This window comes from Pipistrellus hanaki (genome assembly GCF_964339955.1).
Source record: "Pipistrellus hanaki genome assembly, chromosome: 9".
Classification (NCBI taxonomy): domain Eukaryota; kingdom Metazoa; phylum Chordata; class Mammalia; order Chiroptera; family Vespertilionidae; genus Pipistrellus; species Pipistrellus hanaki.
In genome coordinates this window covers 54,715,169-54,735,440 of record NC_140511.1, presented here as the reverse complement: position 1 = coordinate 54,735,440, position 20,272 = coordinate 54,715,169, and the positions used below count along the sequence as shown (strand labels likewise).

The window sequence follows — 20,272 nt, the reverse complement described above, 5'->3', positions numbered from 1 at the left end:
CACTCTGCTTCCTCCTTTAGTATTCTTTTTGTGTGGCACTTCCACCTCCAGATACTAAAGAGATTTTATTTCCATTCAACTGGGGCAGATATCTTTAAAACTTCATAAACAATCATAGAAATCCTAAAACCACCCTGATAATCAATAATGATAATCAATATTATCCTAATTTTTATTCTAGAGGCTCTGTACATGAAAATTCAGGCACTGGAAGGGGGAGGTCTCTCAACCTGGCCTGCCCCTCTCACAGTCTGGGAGCCCTCAGCGGCAGGAGGCAACCCGGCAATCAGGGGAAGGCGATGCCCCATCACACCGCTGCTGCTGCTTCTGTTGGCAGCACAAGCCTCAGCTGGCCCTGGATATCTGAGCCTCGGGCAGCCCTGGGCAGCTGCCATCTGAGGCTTGCCTGTGCCTTGGCTGGCCTTGGGAGGCTGGGGGCCTGAGGGGACTGGGCGACTCTGGAGGCAGGTGTGCGGAGTGGCTATGCCCGTTGGGACTGAGGAGACTGGGCATCACCATCTTTGAGGGTGGGACAGTTAATTAGCATATTCACTCCTTATTGGCAGTGGGCAGCATAAGGGTCAATTAACATTCACTCTCGGTTAGACAAGGTAATTTGTCATGATTCAAAACACGACCTATGGTTTACTTACAAGTTGCAAAGGAAGATATGAAATTTTACATTTGAGAGATTTGGTGTCACCACTTTAACCAAGTGATCAAAGCAGGACAACCTGACACAACAGGCTTTCTGAGGTGACAGAATAGGAAGTAACCACCACCACTTACAAGTTAAGACAATTAGGCATAATCGTAATGTGTCATATTCTACAACCCTATACAGTGTCGTTGAGAGTGGAAGGAAGGGGGAGAGACAGAGAAAGAGAGATGTGAGACACATTGATTGGTTGCCTCTCACACGCGGATACAGGATCAAGCCTGCAACTCCCTACCCTTCAGCCTGTAGGCTCTATCCACTGAGCCAATCTGGCTAGGGCAATAACTGTCCTATTTAGGCAGGATATGTTATACAGTATGTTGTACCATTCTTTAAAATTTTCTATTACTTTGAAGATTTTCATAATAAAGAGTGATGCCTGTCTTTATAAAGGAAACAGATTGAAGGGGCTTTGTCCCATTAAGTGGGTAACTCATGGTAGTAAGAACATGCTGCCTAGAATTCTCAGACCAAATCAATTTTTTTTCAGTGAAGATGCTGCTTCCAGACCAACAGTTTAGATGAAATATCTTATTGCCAGAAGCAGCAATATGAAACAATTTACACTGTCAGCCAGTCTGTCCCAGTATCCAATTTCTCCAAAACAATCACTTCTAGGCTTCTTTTCTTAGTCACTGCTTTATCCTTGCTCTAGCTTAGCTCTTGCTTCTGAGAGGCCTACTTCTGAAGTTTTTTGTTTTTTTTTTTAAACAATATTAACTGCTAAATTTCCCCTTAGTAATCTATTATTGATAACTTTCAATAGTTTCAGAAATGGGCATTCTATCAAGATTCAACTTAAAATGAAAAAATGATCTGGTACAGATCTAGGTTTTGGTATGTGTTCTCCTCCCCAATAGTCTAGAATTGTGGAGACACAGAAGTAGGCATATTCTTTTTTTTTTTTTTTTTTAAATATATATTTCATTGATTTTTTACAGAGAGGAAGGGAGAAAGACAGAGAGCTAAAAACATCGATGATAGAGAAACACTGATCAGCTGCCTCCTGCACACCCTGCACTGGGGATGTGTCCACAACCAAGATACATGCCCTTGACTGGAATCGAAACCAGGACCCTTCAGTATGCAGAACGAAAACCGGTTAGGGCAGAAGGTAGGCATATTCTTTATTGCACACTGGGGGTATCACAATGAGTGTACTTTACAAATCTATAAGAGCTAGCATGCTAATACAGGAAGTTCCTAATTTATGAGTCTACTGTAGTAGAAATGATAGTTTGTAAGACTATTATCGGGAACTTGATGAGGCATTTTCCCACAGAAACAAAGTTTTATAAGGAAGTAATGTTACCAGGATAGTGGATAAAACTGGTAGTTTAGGCAGTACTAAATTATGATAGATTTTAAATAGTATTGTCTTTTGAAAATTAAGATTCTAAATTATTTCATTGGAGAAAGATGAAGATCTTGGCCATTTCCAGCAACAACTATTCATACACAAAGGACATTTGTAAATTGAGCACTTCTAAGTTGAGAGTTGTCTATTTTTTGAGGTGTCATGTTTTTTGAAACGTATGCACATTTTTATCCAGGTGAAGAATTTTATACCCATGAAAATAATAAATAAACCCATATAAATAGTCACAGTTAAGATAACCACAATTTGTCAAGGACTTTGTTGCCCAGACTTCCTTGGAGCCACTCTTATTAAAGATCTTTAGTAGGTAAATTGCAGAACTCTCTTTCAGAGTAAAGGTCCTCAACCTCAGGATTTGGTTGGTTTTTTAAACCTAATTATTATTGAGCCATAGAGTACTGAACTTTTTGGGTAAATATTTCAAAGTTATTCTTGCTAATTTGGAAAGAGAAAAAGAATATAGAAATAATGGGCTCTGTAGTTTATCTATAGTCAGTATAAAATTGACTATTTCTCAACAGACAATAGTTACATAGCTAAAAATTAGATAACTTGCTTAAATGATACAATTTTATTAAAGGGCAATCTGGTATCATGTATCAACATTTTAAGTGCATGAACCATTTGAATCAGTAAAGCCAGTTCAGAGATGTATCCCACATATATACAACCTCACAAAGGTGTTTAGTACACAAATCTATACAACACTATTTGCAACAACAAATTCTGGAAACCTCCTAAATGTCCTTCAACAAAGGACTGGTTAAATATATAATTATACACCCATTTGGTGGATTATTATGCAATGCTTAAGAGAGGGTATAGATAGTCCAATCAGCGTAGCTCAGAGTTTGAGCATTGACCTATGAAACAAGTGGTTACAGTTTGATTCCCGGTCAGAGCACAGGCCTGGATTATAGGCTTGATTCCCTTACTCACTGAAATCAATTTAAAAAAAAAAAAGGAATACATAGGTATCTTTACATGCGCTAGATTTACATATGTAAAGTTTTACATATATGCACGCTCTATTAAGTGCAAAAGGCAGTTTATAGACTAATGTATATTCAGCAATCCCAGCTTGTAATTATTTTTATGTGGTTGATATTTTTTGGACATTAAAATAAAAAACACACAAAAATTTTTATAAGCAATCTTCTAAAATTACCAACAAATATGACTTACATTTAATATCTCCATACATATGGCTGATTGTAAATCTATCTTTGCCTTCAGGTGCCCAAGCAATTCTTTCTGCCATGAGGTATAGAGCTCCATCCTGCTTCTTTTGACGCACCTTCTTTACAATCAGCAAGACTTCTTCAGATGAAGTTGCCATGATGGCTACAAGGTGCTAATGGAGACAAAAAGAGTTCACATCTCAGTTAGGATCTGATTTATTGACTCTGAAGTCCCTTCCAAATCTAAATCCTAAACTAATAACGAGGGGGGAAATCTCTTCTCTCACTCAAAGTTGAAAATACAATTATATGGCATTATTCCTTACAATCAAATTCCATTTTTTCATACCATAGGTGTGAATTTATGTAATTTTGTAATATTTGGAAGTTTTTAAACCATTCCCACAAATGCTAATCAGAGTATTTTCAAATTATTATTTTTTCCAGTTATATTCTTAAACTCTTAAAATGTATTATTTGACTACAAATATGTGGTCTTTCATGTAATTTATATTTAGGATTGTAGAACTTCAGAATTACATAGGGTCTAATAAATATTTAGTTCAAATTGTTTCAATGGAAACAACTAAGGGTCACACGCTTTCTGTGACTATTTCAGAACCACTTCCAGAGCTAAAACCACATGCATATTTCCTAATTCTTTTTCTAGGTTTCTCCTAGTATGCTTGAAAAAAGCAAAACTGAGTCAAAAATTTTTTCCTCCTTTTTATTATTCAAAATGTTACAGATAATGGCATTGCATTTTGGACCGTAATAGTCAAATCAAAGATTATCTTCCTGACTATAATCCTGTTTTCTTGATTAGTACTATATAAAAAATATTAAAATAGCAGCTGTGAAGAGAAATAAGGTTGTCAGATACAATATAAGATGCTCAGGTAAATTTTATTTTCAGATAAACCAATTTTTAGCATAACTATTTCCCAAATATTGCATTTATTAAATCATTATTTGTTGTCTATCTAAAATTCAAACTTAACTGGATTTTGTGTATTTTTGTTTGCTATCTCTTTATTATTGGTATCTCTTTGTAGAAGATCCTTATTTTGAGCAAACAGTGGGTTTTCATAATAAAGGAATACATAATTAGTACAGTAAGACAAGTAATCAGGTGAGGAGAGGAATCTCCACTGAGTACCACGATAGAGTACCTGGAAGAGTTGCCAATTGTAGTTTCCAAATTTTGATTGTTGGATAGGTGGTTTTGTAGTTCAATTGTCCTGAGTTAAATTCCAAGTTCACTACTCACTAGCTATGAAACCTTGGGTAAGTTAATCTCTCCTTATGAAATGAAGCTACTAATATCTGCTTTACTAGGCTGTTTGAGGAACAGAAATAATATATGCACCTGGAATACTGGAATCACTCCCTAAATGGTATTATCTACTATTAAAACATCACATGGTAGCCCTGTGATTGGCATCGCTTGAAAGCATTCTTGCTATCACAGAATTGGTGACATGCTCAGTTTGTTAGAGCATTGTCCACGTATGCCAAGGTTTTGGGTTTGAGCCCTAGTCAAGGAACATATAAGAAGCAGTCAATGAATGCATAAATAAGTGGAACCACAAATCACTCTATCTTTCTCTCTTCTTCTTTCTCTCTAAAAATGAATTTAAAAAAAATCACATGGCAAAAAGGGTACTTATCACATATATATTCAAATGTTAATGTTATGCAGTAATAGCAATGTTCAATAATTTTATTTTCATGATCTATTTACCCTGTACAGACACTGCTGAGAAGCACCCTACAAGTTAATAGGACATCACAATATATTTACTTTAAAAGACTCAAAGAACATTGGCAGCCAACATGTGACAAAACTCTCTCTTTAATCCTCACTGAGGAAATTTTTTCCAATGAATTTTAGAGAGTGGAAAGAGAGAGGAAATGACAGAGAAATATCGATGTGAGAAAAACACATCAACTGGTTGCCTACTACATGAGCCCCGACCAGGGCCTGGGCTGGGGAAGAGCCTGCAACTGAGGTACATGCCCTTAACCGTAATTGAACCTGGGACCCTTCAGTTTGCAGGCCTACACTCTATCCACTGAGCCAAACCAGCTAGGGCTGTGACAAAACTCTTAGAGCATGTCACCAATTCTGTGATAGCAAGAATGCTTTCAAGCGATGCCAATTTCACAATCACAAATCACCATGAATTGTGAAGAAAAAATAAATTGTACAGTGGAAAGTTCAAGAAATATTTATTAATTAACATGCACTTTCATGAAGATGATGTTTTACAATAATTTATAGTATCTTTTCTTTGCTCCTTCATAACTATAATTTTTCTACTGTTATGAATTGTAATGTAAATATGTGTTTTCTGATGGTCTTAGGTTCTACAGCACCGGTTCTTGAACCGCTAGCAGGGTCACCCAAGACCATCGGAAAACACAGATATTTACATTACAATTCATAACAGTAGAAAAATTACAGTTATGAAGGAGCAACAAAAATAATTTTATGGTTGGGGGTCACCACAACATGAGGAACTGTATTAAAGGGCTGCGGTGTTAGAAAGGTTAAGAACCACTGTCATATGTTAGATCATTTCTTGCCATATCCAGCTCTGGGTGGGATTTCCTCTCCAAGGTGGTGCAGTCTGACTTCCACATTTTGAATTCCTCTGGAGGCTTCTCAGGTGTCTTGACACTGCCTCTCCTAGTCTGTTGATCAGACTGTAGAGAAAGGCTGGGCCAGTCATGCTCCAGAATAGCTTACGGGTCCTGGCAGCTACTTCTCTGTCTTGTTCCCAACAACACCCACTGCCTTTGCAGGATCCAGGGCCCTGGGACTGGTCTCCACAAGCTGGTTGTTTTCCTCCTTGTTAGAGAAGCTTGAGCTGCTGCTCTGTAAGCATCAAAAGAGCTCAGAGTCCTTCTCCTCAGGCACCATGATAGCAATGTTCCACAACCCCAAACTGAAAATTTAATACTTAATACTTCAGATGCTACTTTCCCCATCTTTTAACAATCAAGTGTCTTCAAATGCTCTCTATATCCTGGAGAGTCATTTGTATATATGACTAATTTGTTACCTAGGAAACAGCCTGGTACCCTCCTACCTTTCTCCTAAATCCTGGGAATCTTAAATGCCCAACCCAAATGCTAGAGGCTTGAGTGTGAATGTCTGGATATGAGGCCAAAAAGGACTTTGAGGAAAGATTCCATGCTGGATAGTGTTGAAAAATGCCACATATATGCCATTTCTAAAGTTATGAATAGTTTTCACTCCCAAAGGAACAATTTAAACCATAATTTTAAAACATTTACTTCTTCCAGGTCTGGAGGGGAAGTTTAAAAGTACTATAATTTTAGAGAAGCAAACATGTCTAGGTGTCATAATTTGCCCTGAGCAAACAAGAGAAGCTTTATTGAATTCTTAATAATATGCCCAGGTAGTGGACTAAATTCTTTATAGGTTTTAACTCAGTTCAGTTTCTAGTTAACAATCCTGAGATAGGTTCTATTATTAGTTCCATTCTGTGGATAAAGGAAACTGGGTCTGAGAAATCAAGGTACTTTCCCTATACATCAAGGAGTAGCAGAACTGGGTTTCAATCTGGGTCAGAATCACCTTGGAGTTCCACTATGCTATTTTGTGAACATTAAGAATTGGAGGGCCAACACCAGTTTGGCTCAGTGGATAGAGCGTCATCGGCCTGTGGACTGAAAGGTCCTTTTGTCTTCTGGATTTCTACAATAAATACATATCTTGTAATGAGAAAAGAGAAGTAGTTTTTTAAAATGTCTTTGCAGAAAAAAAATGTCTTTGTGAGTGTATCCCTATCAAACCTATGTTTATTAAGGAAACATAAAAAAGTGTTAGGTGTCTTAGTATGTGTAAGAATTAAAATAAATTTCAATTTCTGTAACATATGTATATCAATTATTTTATTTAGCTTTAAAAATTTAATCCATAAAGGAAAATTTATATCATCTATGGAACCATTAAATACTCTAATATTCATTTTAATAAACACGTATCAACATTTTAATAAACTATGTAAAATTAGACTGCATACCACACTAATCGAATTTTAGAAAGTATGAATTAAAATCTGAGAAAGATGGGAAAGAAGGATAAGCAGATAACTAATATAATTTTAAGTATGTTCACTTATAAAGAAAAAGCAGTGAGCAAAAACAGTTGCTAGAGCAAGTCTCCAGTTAGCTGGCTTACATGCACACATAAAGTGTCAGCTATATGGTAAAAAAATTTGAGATGGAAGGTAAGGAAGAAAAGATGAAACTGAAATGGAGGAAAAATGAAATGAATAGAATTAACTTTATTAGCTACTTTAAATCAATTGGGAAAAACATAGCTTCTATGTACAGTGCGGGACAAGTAGTTTTGCAGTTGTTCGTATGTAAATTAATATAATAATTAATAATATAATAATGAATTTTTTCATACAACTGTAAACAAACTTTTGCTCCACTTGGTATAAAGCATGTAAAACCATTTATATGAAAATATACTTGAGGGAACTTTGAAAATAAAGTTTGCTTGTCAAATTTCCCTGGTTTCTGTAGCAACTTTAATTGTACTAGGACCAATTTTAGGAAGTTTAATAGAACCAGTAACTACTGACTTCTACATTTTTCTTGAAGGCAGTTCCTTGAGTAGCAAAAACTTCCCAGCAGAGTTCTATAAGTGCCACAGGGTATTTCATTTATGAGAAATATTGTAGTTACATTTAAACAAATTCTCTTGATGAAGATCTGACTTCACTTAAAAGATTTATTTTATGAAATAATCTGCCATGAGACTTCTTTAAATAGCAAGATCCTTCGGTAAAGGCATTAATTCATTTTCAATGAAATATTTACTTGCCTGAAGCTAAATGTATATGCCTTGCACTGAGCCTTTGCATTCTCCTTCCTTCCCATTAACTAACTTTTACTCATTTTTTTCCTACTCTTAAGTGATTAGGCAAGGCCTCCTATTCTTTTCTTTATAGTACTTATCACAACTATAATTAATTTTTAAAGTAATTCTTTTAATGTTGATCTCCCCTTGACACAATGCATGCTTCATAAAGAAGGGCAGACTACTGTATTGTGTTCAGTGCAATACAAGCACCTAGCAGCCTATTTTGGCCCATAGGAAGAGTTTAATAAATATTTAAGATACCTACTTAAGATCTTTGTTATTAAAAGGACACAATCGGTAAGACACAAGAAACCTTTGCATATACATCTGCGGCTAAATTCCAGGAAGCACTATTACTGTCCTTTCACAAACCAGAGGACCATTCCTCATAGATTTTAATAACTGGCTTATAAGAAATAGGGATAAGAAGAAATTGAAAATATTCAGCAGAAATCTTTAAATTACTGCATCTCTACATTGCCATTACCTACACCCCCTTTTCCAATACAGGGTAAATGGGGGGGGGGGGGGGGGAGTAACAAGTGAAATATAAACTCTATCACCCTCTAAAAGAGCTGCTATACTTACCAGCAAAAAAAAATGGAGATTTGAAATGCTGTTTGCCCTTAGGCAATCCAAGTTTTTTTTTTAAACAACTCAGTATTACAGGAATAAGACCTTAGAAGTATGTAAAGTGTAACCTAAATGTATTGTTTTAAGGACAGTTATACACACAAAGCAAATATAAAGAGGGGATAACTACTGTAGAAATTTTAAGACTGAGCATATTTTTTATCTTACAACAGTACAAGGAGAGGAAGGAGGAGGAAAATGCTACAGAGAAATGCAAGACCGAGGGAAAGACATGCTCATATTAACTCATAAATACTGCACGCAAGAGTACAATACCAAAATGGAGAGAACAATCAGTTGGCAATCAAAGAGGGGGAAATGAGGGTTTATTGGATGCTTGGTGGTAGGAAAGAGGAAGAAGGAAGGTGATATCTCTTGCAGCAGTATCTCTGAGATAAAAAGTGGTCAGAATGCTAAGAAAGTACAAGGCACACTAGGCAACGTTCCAATGGCAGGGGGAAAAACCAGCAGCTCAGGAAAACAGTGCTAAAGGTGGACAGACAGACCGGTAGGTGAAGACATGTCTCCAGGGCAGTGCACACAGGAAGCAGTCATAACTGACTGAGCTGGTTCACTGCTTTTAACAATCTCCCTAGTATTTTTAAAAAGCAGTCTTTACATTTACATAGATTCTTTATTTTACATTTGTGCACTACCATATGTACTTAATACTACCTAGGAGACTCAGTATTACCCATCGATCTGTTGCAATGCTAAATGTTGGCTTACTGAGGGGAGCAGAACACTTTACTGGCCCCAAATTACCTCCTCCTTCTTTCTAAATGAGGGATTTAGGTCTGCTAAAAGGTACAAGTTCTCTCTAGAGCCCAGACTTTCTGTAAGGCAGCCATAGGCCTGATACTTCAGGGTATCTTCCCTCCAGCTGTGACATTTCTATTTCATTTGTTCTAGTTTTGACTTTGCTTTATATATTAGGATTCCTGGTAAGATTTTATGGGGAGGAATTGTTCCATTTCTTTTTGGAGTAAAAGCACTGTGCTTTTGTACGTTTTAAAATTGGATCTTCCAATGGGGAAAGGGTTCGTTTTCAAGAATCTCTCTCCCCTTCCCCATTTTACAGGCTCTAAAACGGATGTTTGAGAGTCAATTGGATAAAAGTTCTTTAGTCAATAATTATATATTCCCATGGGTTGGTGGTCTCTTTTTAAGATGATCAAATCGGGCACAGTCCAAAACTGGGAGGGGTGTGTGGACTGGCACACACGAGTTCAAGTTTTGAAAGCCATTAGGACTGACAGGTGAGGACTGCAGGCACCGAGGGGGAAAGCTTTTCCTCTTACAGAAACCGAAAGACTTAACAGCTCATTTCCTAACGGGAAGGGCTCCCTTGCGAGGGAGGCCTCCACATCCTTCACTCTCAGGAGCCGTCCGATCCCGGCTTTGGGTCAATCTTCTGCTCTCTGCTCTTAGCAGAGGAGCAGGCTTCCGGTAGGCAAGTATAGTAAAGGTCGCTTCTTTCCCCGCTTCAGGATAATAACGGGCAGCACGGAATGCGGACGTGGGGGTTGTGGGGACTGCGACAGGGACACAGGAAAAAGGGGCAGAATCCGCGCGGTCCCGGGGCCCCCAGGCCTGTCAGCAACTCACCTACCCACCACCCATTCCCATTCTTTGGTCTAAACTTACCAGGTGGGAGCTACGGCCCCGGGCAGGGAGCAAGGAAGTGGGATGGGTCCGGCCGAGTTCCGCTGCGTTTCTTAGCGACGCTGCCCGGAAGAGTCCGAAACCCAGTAGCCGCCGCAGCCTCCGCCACCGCCTCTGTTACTGGGGGGTCTCGCCTCCATCGCTGGCTGCGAGAACTCTGAGAGCACGTGACCGGATGTACCGGGGCGGGCCTGCGGAGCACGTGACCCCAGAGCACGGCCGCCATGACACCTTCCGCTGGCCCCCTCCCTCCCCCGCCGAAACCCGCCTGTTTCATTTTCCTCTCGCCGGCTTCCAGCGGTGAAGGGCGCCGGGATCCTGCCTGGCTCACCCCTTTGGCCCTAGAGTTCCTCCGGTCCCGGCCGGCGCTTTCTCTTCGGCCAGCAGCGGCCCACTACCTGCAGGCCGCAGAGAGCGTAATTGCGATGGCGGCCTGAGGGGGGAGGGACCACGCGGAAGCAGGGGCGTGGCCCATCACGTGACAAGGAAGTACCGTTAACTGCGCTGTCCCGGAGTCCGCGGCGCTCCGGGATGACGTAAGCCTGGGCGGGGTGGAGTGAGGGGCGGGGCGACAGGAGAGACCCGCTGCCTGCCGTGTGCCTGTAAGTGTTTGGTGAGTGTCCGGGCGCCCACCCTGGAGGGACGGTGTGTACCGCTGCAAATCGGGGGCTGCTGTCCTGGAGATAGTGGTGCAGGGCTGGGACTTGGACTTGGAAATTGGTTACTGAGGCTCCTCCCCTTAAGCTATGAAGACAGCGTTAGAGTTTAGCTGTTCAAGTCCGTAGTTCCGCTAGGCGGGGAGGTTTTCTTGTAGGGACTGTCTCCCCCGTGGGTACGACGCATTACTGAGTGCGTGAATGAGTGAGTTGCCATTGCTGTCTGCGGTGAAGAGTTCTCTGAATATTACTTCTTTTGTGGGGAGACCCAATCTCCTACTTTCCCTTCACATAGTGACTTGAACGTCTGCTTGCTTTCTTCTTTCTTGCCTCCTCTTCCATGCGAAAAAGAGAATGCTGTGATTTGGATTTTTGGTATTAGCAGCAAACGCTGGTTCATTAGTAAAGTGGACACAGTATTAGGGTGATGAGAAAACTTTTTCCTGATCCTACTACTCGATTGTAGCAAAATGGAAAGGTGATTAGATTTTGGACTCAGGAGAAGTGGATGCTAGTCTCAGCTCGGCCTTTTAAGACCTCTGTGACCTTGGGCAAGCAAACCCCTCAAGCATTTGTTTGATTAGCATTGATGACCCCCTTCTGTTTGCTTAGTTTTTTTTTTTTTTTTTTTTTTTTTCCTAGGCTGGAGGTGCGACAGACTTAACAGAAGAAATATTTAAACTTAAGTTTCCAGGAAAATAGGATTTTGTTAGATGGAGGGAGATTCAAGAAACAGCCTATATTAAAGTTATGGAGGCACAGGAAGTTTACAAAGTGAAAGAGGAACAAAAGATAACTGTGAAGTTGGAGAAGAGGAGAGAGGGTAAGATGGAAGATGAAGCTGGACCAAATAGAGATAAGATCATTGTTTCTGTAAGAAGGGTAGCTGTTGAAGGTTTCTATGAAGCTTAAAAAAAAAAAAAAACTTATGGAGAATTACAGAAAAACTGCTCTTGAGAACTGATATTGTTTATGCTGTTTCTTTTCCAACCTTATCTCCACTAAATCTTAAGAACAAAATAGTTTTTTACTCCATTAAATCATAACTTCCAGGGCATTTTCTTTTCAATGAGATCAAGGCCAAATGGCCAATCAACCGCAGTTTGAAGATTACAAGTAGAAGAGATCGATACCGTGGTCTTTTTTTTTTTTAATTTAATATATTTTATTGATTTTGTACAGAGAGGAAGTGAGAGAGATAGTTAGAAACATCGATGAGAGTCATCGATCAGCTGCCTCTTGCACCCCCCCCCCCCCCCCCCCCGGGGGGATATGCCTGCAACCAAGGTACATGCCTTTGACCGGAATTGAACCCGGGACCCTTCAGTCTCCGGTGCTCTGTCCATTGAGCCAAACCGATTTCGACGATGGTCTTGATGGTCAGTCCTTCTTCGGGATCTTATATTGTGGTTTTATCTTTTTTTATCTCCAGATCCTTTCATTTTAGAGACTTTTTTCTTTTAGCTAGTACCTAAACTGTTTTGAGTTTTGCCTGGTCAGAAAGCCAAAAGTTTGTTTTCTTTCCAGCAGATTTCTTTATTAATTGAAAAAGCCTTATCTTTACTTCGTCACTCTCCATCCTTCTCACATATCTACCCACAGGACTTCACAGAAATTATGTGATCATCCAACACAAATTTTTCAATACCTTTGTTGCCTTCCAAATTAAAATTTGTTCAGGTTCCTTGGTTTGAGATTCAAAGTGTTTTGTAACTTGTGCTTGAATTGCTATTCCAGCTTTATCTTTCATTATTCCATTGCTTGGATCCTGTGTTTCAACCAAAGATTAAACTTATATTCTCCAAACATATTCTATATATCTTTGCTTATTGCTGCCCAATCTGCTACCCTCACCCATTTTCTTCTGATAAGAGCCTACTCAGCTACCAAGGCTACTTCCCTTAGGAAGTTTTCCATGGTTCCTTTGAATTCTTGATTATCTCTGTTTTTTAAGTTCCAACATAGCACTTTGCATATGTTGCCCTTGTGAAAGATGTGCGTATGTGAGATTTGTTCTTCTTCCCCCTCCTATTTGAATTTAAAGTGATTGGTTTCTGATATTTTATTTGTCCTGTTTCCATTGCTATGTCTCATATTTTACTAAGTACTCAATAAAATGAATGAGTGGGGGAAAAAAGATTTTTATTCTGTCAGGAATTCTCAAATATTTTAAGTATAGACATACCTCATTTTATTGCACTTTGCTTTATTGTGCTCCACAGATGTTGCGTTTTTTGTTTTTTTTTGAAGACAAGCCCTTCCACCAGTAAAAAGATTGGCTCATTTTATTGCTGTACTCACCTTATTATGGTGATCTGGAACCAAACCCAAAATATCTTAAGTATGCCCCTATAGGACTCCTAAAGATTTTTCTTTTTTTGAATATTGTTCTCCCTGCAGAGGTCAAGATGTATAAGAATAATGTTACTAGCATATGCTAGATACTTATTGCTAGAAAATAAGACTATATTATGTGTATGCAATAAAAATATCTTAAGCTTGTATGTGCTTTGTCACTAGAAGGTATACTCCATGAGTGTTAAGACTGTTTTGTCTTCTTTTGTTGTCCCTGGGACCTAGAACAGTGCCTGACACATACACTGAGTGGCCAGATTATTATGATCTCTGAACACATAATCTGGCCACTCAGTGTGTGTGTGTGTGTGTGTGTGTGTGTGTACATATACATATACATATACATATACCTATTTGCATGAATTCATGCATGGGTGGGGTCTGGCCAGCCTGGCCAGGGGGAGGGGACGTGGGCAGTTGGCCAGGCTGCCTGCTGGTCGAACTCCTGGTCGAGGGGACAATTTGCATATTAGCCTTTTGTTATATAGGATATAACTGAGTGGCCAGATTATTATGCGTTCAGATTATTATGCGACCGATGAACCAGGAGGTCGGGGTTTGATTTGAGGTCAGGGCACATGCCGGGGTTGCAGGCTTGATCCTCAGTAGGGGGCATGCAGGAGGAGTTGATTGATGTGTCTATCCCTTCTCTCCCTCTGCCTTCCTTCTCTAAAATTAATAAAAAACATTTTAAAAAAAATCCTGCAGTGTCCATTCTACCTTCTCACACTGTTCGATGAGTCCGGTAGGATTATGGAGGGCCTTGAGAATCTGGCCTTATTCTGGGAGGTTTAGAATCAGGAAATGATGCAGTACAAGCTGATGTTTGCATGTTACCCATGCATGTTTTCCTGAACACCTCCAGAGTAGGGATTCTTGTCCCTTTCTTTCCTGTGTCCTTTTTTTTTTTTTTTTTTTTTAAATATCTTTTATTGATTTTGTACAGAGAGGAAGGGAGAGAGATAGAGAGTTAGAAACATCGATGAGAGAGAATCATCGATCAGCTGCCTCTTGCACACCCCCCACCGGGGATATGCCCGCAACCAAGGTACATGCCCTTGACCAGAATTGAACCCGGGACCCTTCAGTCCCTAGCCGACCCTCTATCCATTGAGCCAAACCGGTCTCGGCTTTCCTGTGTTCTTTACATACTCATTAAATGCATGTCAAGTGAGTGCTGAGCTGCTTAAATTATGTTTTTGCAGGTTTAATTCAGGAATCCTGTGCCTATCACTCAACATAGTTTCACCTTTCCAGCTAAATGACTTTTGTGCCAGTCATCCCGGAGTCCTACACCCATGTTCTGGCAGAGTTTGATTCTCTGGATCCATTACTTTCAGCCCTAAGGCTGGACTCAAGTCGTCTAAAGGTGAATTTCTTGATATGAATATCTCACATTTATATTCATATGTTTGTGTGCTGTTACATGTGCCTCAGGTAATACTAGTTAGTATTAAGCATTACTGTCTATATGGCATGTTCATAGCTCTTTCTTGTTTTATTTTTTTGAGCTATCATTTTAATTCTTTCTTGTCCTTGGAGACCATGGTATTAATTGCTGATTCACACCCCCCCTTCCCCCCCCAGTAATCTTTCCGTCTTCTCTTAGAAAGTAATGTATTTGATTGAAAATAAAATAGTATTTATGAGTTTTGAGCAACATGAACCTCTGCTGTTAAACTAAACTCATTCCAAAACAAGGAATTTGATGTACATCCATTTAGGGAACAGAGCAAAAGTTATTAGCTCTATAGCGTAAGTCATTATCTCTATGTGCTTCCTTCAAATCCTGAGTTCTTTTGATAAACTCAGGAATAACACATTGCAGAACAAGTCTCATAACCAATTTTAAAATAGTTTTATTTTTACACTTTTGCTCTCACCCTAAGTAGCCTCTGAGCAAAGGGAGAAAAGGAAGTAATGGGCAAAATTATAAGGGCCGATAGCAGACATGTTTTTAGCTGCAAGTTATAGAATACCTTACCAATAGTGGCGTAAGCATTAGTGATGCTATTAACCTTGTTGGAGGTTAGTATTTCTGGGTTTAGTGTTGTGGCCCAGTGATTTCCCTGAGGACCCAGGCTCTCCATTTTTCTGTTCTACCATCATCCATATGTTGGTTTTTAGTCACAGTTGCAAGATAGGTATCCTGGCTCCAATCTTGATGTTTCCATTAGTATCTCAAGCAAGAAAAAGGGGGCCAAATATAAAGGCTTTCTTTGTTTTTGGACTCTGCCTTTTATCTGGGAAGGTAGGGCTTTCGTCTTAGTTTTATTAGCTGGATTTGAGCCACATGACTCCCCATAACTGCATGAGAAACTGGGCAAGTGAACATTTAGGTTCTCTAGCTTCTGTGGCGGAAAGCAGCAAGGTTGAAGAGGGATGGGAAAGTCTGTGTGTCGACCAAGCAACAATTTTACACGGTTACAGCATGGCCGCTGCTTTCTCTGGTGGATGAGGAGAGCGAGGGTGTAGGGAAAAATAGTACGTAGTGACCTTTATCTGTGTCCTCCGAAGCCTCACTTGCTCTAAAAATTTTGGATGTTTATGTTGATTATACGAATGGGAAATTATTGAAGTGAACAAATGATTAAAGTGGTGATGTATCCCCTGGAGACGTAATTAATCCTCCATCATTGTGGTCAGCATTGGAATAGCCAAGCTAAATTACACAAAAGATGAATTACTCATTCATATAATTAAGCCTGTTTGGCCATTTTGAGATTCAAAAATTAACAATTTAAAGCCAAAATGGCCCTGACCAGTTTGGCTCAGTGGCTAGAGTGTTGGCCTGCGAACTCAAGAGTCCCAGGTTTGATTCCAGTTAAGGGCATGTACCTTGGTTGCAGGCACATACCCATTGGGGATTGTGCAGGAGGCAGCTGATTGATGTTTCTCTTTCGTCGATATTTCTTTTTCTTTTCTTTTCTTTTTTTTTTTATAATATATTTTATTGATTTTTAACAGAGAGAAAGGGAGAGAGATAGAGAGCTAGAAACGTTGATGATAGAGAAACATCGACCTGCTGCCTCCTGCACACCCCCCACCGGGGATGTGCCCGCAAGCAAGGTACATGCCCTTGACCGGAATCGAACCTGAGACCTTTCAGTCCGCAGACCGACACTCTTCCACTGAGCCAAACCGGCTTTGGCATCTCGTCGATATTTCTAACTTTCTATCCTTCTCCCTTTCTCCCTATAAAAATCAATAAAATATATTAAATAAATAAAAAAAGCCAAAATGTTCCTTCTTGTGTATTTTTCAGTATATTGGAATGAGAGCATGAGTGCCATTATGTGGTATCCAACTGGGCAGGGGGTGGCTGGGAGAGGAACCTGTTACACAGATCCTCAGTATTTATTTCTAGTGCATAGTTTGTTTGATTAAATGACTGTGGTGAACTCACTCTTGTCTGTTTACATGTTTTTAGTGCACGAGCATAGCTGTCTCTCGGAAATGGTTGGCCTTGGGCAGTTCAGGAGGAGGTCTCAACCTCATTCAAAAGGAAGGCTGGAAGCACAGGCTCTTCCTTTCACATAGGGTAAGATTAAGGATAGCTCTGTCGTATACCATTCGGAGTATCTTTCATAAATGCCAATTTCTCCATTATGAATAATCATTTGGAATAAAAAAAAAATATAAAACTTGAGATTTAAAAGTGAAAAAAATACCATTTTTGTGAAACTGCCTAATTTTCCTTTTTGTGCTCCAGGAAGGAGCAATTTCTCAGGTTGCCTGTTGTCCACATGATGATGATTATGTTGCTGTAGCTACCAGGTGAGAAACTGTTTAAAAACTATCTGACCTTATCCAGATGCATTTTAAACTAACAAATGTAGCTGTGTGTAGGGTGCCCAACCATCCTGATTTGCCTAGGACTGTCTCACTTTGATCACTGAAAGTCCTGTGTCCTGGGAAACCTCTCATTCCCCAGCAAACCAGGATGGACAGTCAGTTGCCCTAGTGTTTGTGGAAAATGCTAAAATGAAGCAACAACATTTCAGTGGTCTTAAAAGAGGAAGGTAACAGATAATTTACAACATCTGAGTTCTTATATGCTGGATTGGTGGACTAATGCAAGGAAATAAATACCTTGACTTTCTATTTCCTCTTTTCTGAAGAACAAGTTTACATATATATTTAGCATAGTTGACACTGTGATGCAGTTAAATTGTACCTTTTTCACCATTGCCAAAAATTTGCTTCTTTGTCTCAATCTTTGCAGTCAAGGTTTTGTAGTTGTTTGGGAATTAAATCAAGAGCGTCGTGGGAAACCAGAACGAATTTCTGTGTCTTCAGAACACAAGGGCCGAAAAGTTACAGCTCTCTGTTGGGATACAGCGATTCTTAGAGTTTTTGTAGGTGATCATATGGGGAAAGTTTCAGCCATCAAACTCACCACTTCTAAACAAGCAAGGGTAAGTCTCAGTCCAATTATTTGCATATGTGGGTGAGATAAAAGGTGTTAGGTCACAGAATTTCAAACAAAGAACATAATTTTATCTACTGAAATTTTTGGGGGACTGATCTAAAACCAAGAATATTAATTTTGATAGACTTGTTAGTATGTGGTACATATGGGAGTCTGGTTTAGCTTGATACTGTTGCAAATGGCTTCTGTGAGCTAACTTCAGTAATTTACGCTTTGACTGTTTGGTACTTCATAATTTATCCGTATGGATAACTTAAATAATGCATTATTTAATACTAGGCTATTAAGAAAGATGCCAATTTATTAGTTGTGTGAATAAAATGGCATCAATTGCCCAGGCTCCTTTGTAAGGGTAGAAGAAATTCATGGGTCTAGGTATATTTTTTCTGAGGATGGCGTGAATGGAATCTTAAAGGCACCTCCTGGATTGTGCTCAGCTGTGGAGGATCCCAGACTTCGTGCGTGTCACAGTTCCTGTTGGGATGGAAGGGTTGAGTCTCACGTTATCCTACCAGAATGCTCCAGTCTGTCATTAAGCCAGCTTTGCACTATCTCTCTCCTCCAAAGGTTATTTATTATATTGGAAGTGGGGAACTTGTCTTTTCATCCCTTATTTCCATATAGGATCCTGGCAGAAAAGAGATCTAACTACCTTTGGCTAAATTATTTTAATTACCATGTCATAATATTCTTCTGGTTTGTTCATAATGACCCATCAAGGTTATCACTTGATTCTTTATAGTTTTGATCCAAAATATAATTGGAACCTGATACATAGTACAGCCCTAATTTGTCTTTCTTCCAAAGGGAGAATTCTGTCTACAAATTAAAAATTTCCTACATATTTGAAAACTTGCTTCATCTTTTTATTCCAACTCTCAGTTTGGATCATCATTAAGAGAGCCTTAAGATTTCTCTTCTGCAGTTGTGTACCAATTTATTTCACATAACTTTGATATTGTTATGTGAAATAAATAAAAAGGGACCAATCAAATTTTGGTTCCTTACGAGTTTTTATTTTGCTATCCAAGGTATTTACATTTAAAAGGTAGAGAAGGAGATTATGGGTATATGTAATGATAAATAAACTGTATTTCTTTGTTATGTTCCTTTTAGGCAGCTGCTACCTTTGTGATGTTTCCTGTTCAGACAATAACAACAGTTGACTCCTGTGTTGTCCAGTTAGATTATTTGGATGGAAGACTGCTTGTATCTTCACTCACTCGATCCTTCTTGTGTGACACTGAAAGGTATATTGACTAACCACGTGTCATAGGATATACAGAATTTAAGAACTGGAAGGGACCTAAAAATAGTCTAACCCAATCCCCTCAGTTTAATTATACAGATATTCATTAGGAACCAGCTGTGTGCAAGCTGATGTTAGAGAGTAGAGAAGAGATAGAGGATACTGATTCAGTCAAGTGGGTGACTAAGAGAACTGTTAACTCTCTCTGACGCATGATCTAAGTGCCATGAAGAAAGGCAAAATAAGGCTTGTTTTAATATGGGGAATCAGAAGCTTCCTTAATTGAATTTGTTGTATATTTAATGTAATTTTACTAAAGTGTAAAATTAGATGAAGAATAATTAAGAAATTGTGAAGCTGACAAATATTCAACCAAAATCTCAAAGGTAGAGCAAAGGTCCAGTGAATGGCAAAAGAATATATAAGAGGTGTCTGTGAGATACCAGAACAGAATAGGAAACAGCTTGAAATGAATATTATATATCACTGTGCCGAAGTTCCTCAGCCATTCTCACTGCAGGGAAATTTCACTGGCTCTCTTTCTTTCCCCTTAGCCCCCTTACCCCTTCCCTGCAAAAATTCCTCAGGACCTTCCCATTTAAAAATACTTTTGGGAGAATTTTGGACATACACAAAAGAAGAGAGAATAGTATAGTGAATCTACTAGCCAGCTCCAGTAATTTTGATGAGGATTTTCAGTAAATGAAATCTGGAAGAAGAGGTGCTGGGAGGATATTCTAGCAGGAAGGAACAGCCCTTAGAGGAAAAATGACAAAGACATCAGCATTTCTAGAACTTGCCAATCTGGGTTAAGAAGAGGAGTTGTGGGAAAAATGTTTACTTGGCACCACACTGAGAATGACAGCTTTAAATGCCACACGGAGTAGGTGGGTTGTCAGGTCATTTTAAGAAAGTGTACACAGAGAAAATCAGGGTTTGGAAATTGATTTCTTAAGAACTATCTAGGCTTGAAAGTCTGTATTTCTGGGGGTTCATGTATTTTAGGAGACTGCTATTTGAGAAAGCAGGAGGATATTTATTCCAAAAGGTTTGAAGAAATGTGTGCTGATTGTCAGGGATGATAGAGGAAAGGATGAAG

At 39.2% G+C, this 20,272-nt stretch overlaps 2 protein-coding genes across 7 annotated transcripts in view; one reads left to right on the top strand and one right to left on the bottom strand.

Moving 5' to 3' along the window:
* Positions 1 to 10,598, bottom strand: part of GTF2H1 (general transcription factor IIH subunit 1) — a 30,134-nt gene extending 19,536 nt beyond the window's left edge. Inside the window, exons 1-2 of the mRNA XM_084895501.1 lie at positions 10,464 to 10,598; positions 3,282 to 3,450 (exon numbers count right to left, since the gene is read on the bottom strand). Of these exons, the coding sequence (XP_084751627.1) occupies positions 3,282 to 3,435 (154 nt within the window). The 5' untranslated portion in view covers positions 3,436 to 3,450; positions 10,464 to 10,598. The remainder of the gene's footprint in view (positions 1 to 3,281; positions 3,451 to 10,463) is intronic.
* Positions 10,599 to 10,915: 317 nt separating this feature from the next.
* The window catches only part of HPS5 (HPS5 biogenesis of lysosomal organelles complex 2 subunit 2), a 37,680-nt gene continuing 28,323 nt past the window's right edge, over positions 10,916 to 20,272 (top strand). For 2 of the 6 annotated variants that reach the window (XM_084895490.1, XM_084895487.1), the window contains exons 1-7: positions 10,916 to 11,017; positions 11,780 to 11,960; positions 14,698 to 14,861; positions 16,923 to 17,033; positions 17,205 to 17,269; positions 17,718 to 17,910; positions 19,041 to 19,174. In XM_084895490.1, coding sequence (XP_084751616.1) covers positions 14,754 to 14,861; positions 16,923 to 17,033; positions 17,205 to 17,269; positions 17,718 to 17,910; positions 19,041 to 19,174 — 611 coding nt within the window. In that variant the 5' untranslated portion in view covers positions 10,916 to 11,017; positions 11,780 to 11,960; positions 14,698 to 14,753. Of the gene's footprint in view, positions 11,095 to 11,779; positions 12,020 to 14,697; positions 14,862 to 16,922; positions 17,034 to 17,204; positions 17,270 to 17,717; positions 17,911 to 19,040; positions 19,175 to 20,272 lie in introns of all 6 variants that reach the window. The other 4 variants (XM_084895491.1, XM_084895489.1, XM_084895488.1 and 1 more) reach the window with 4 other exon arrangements.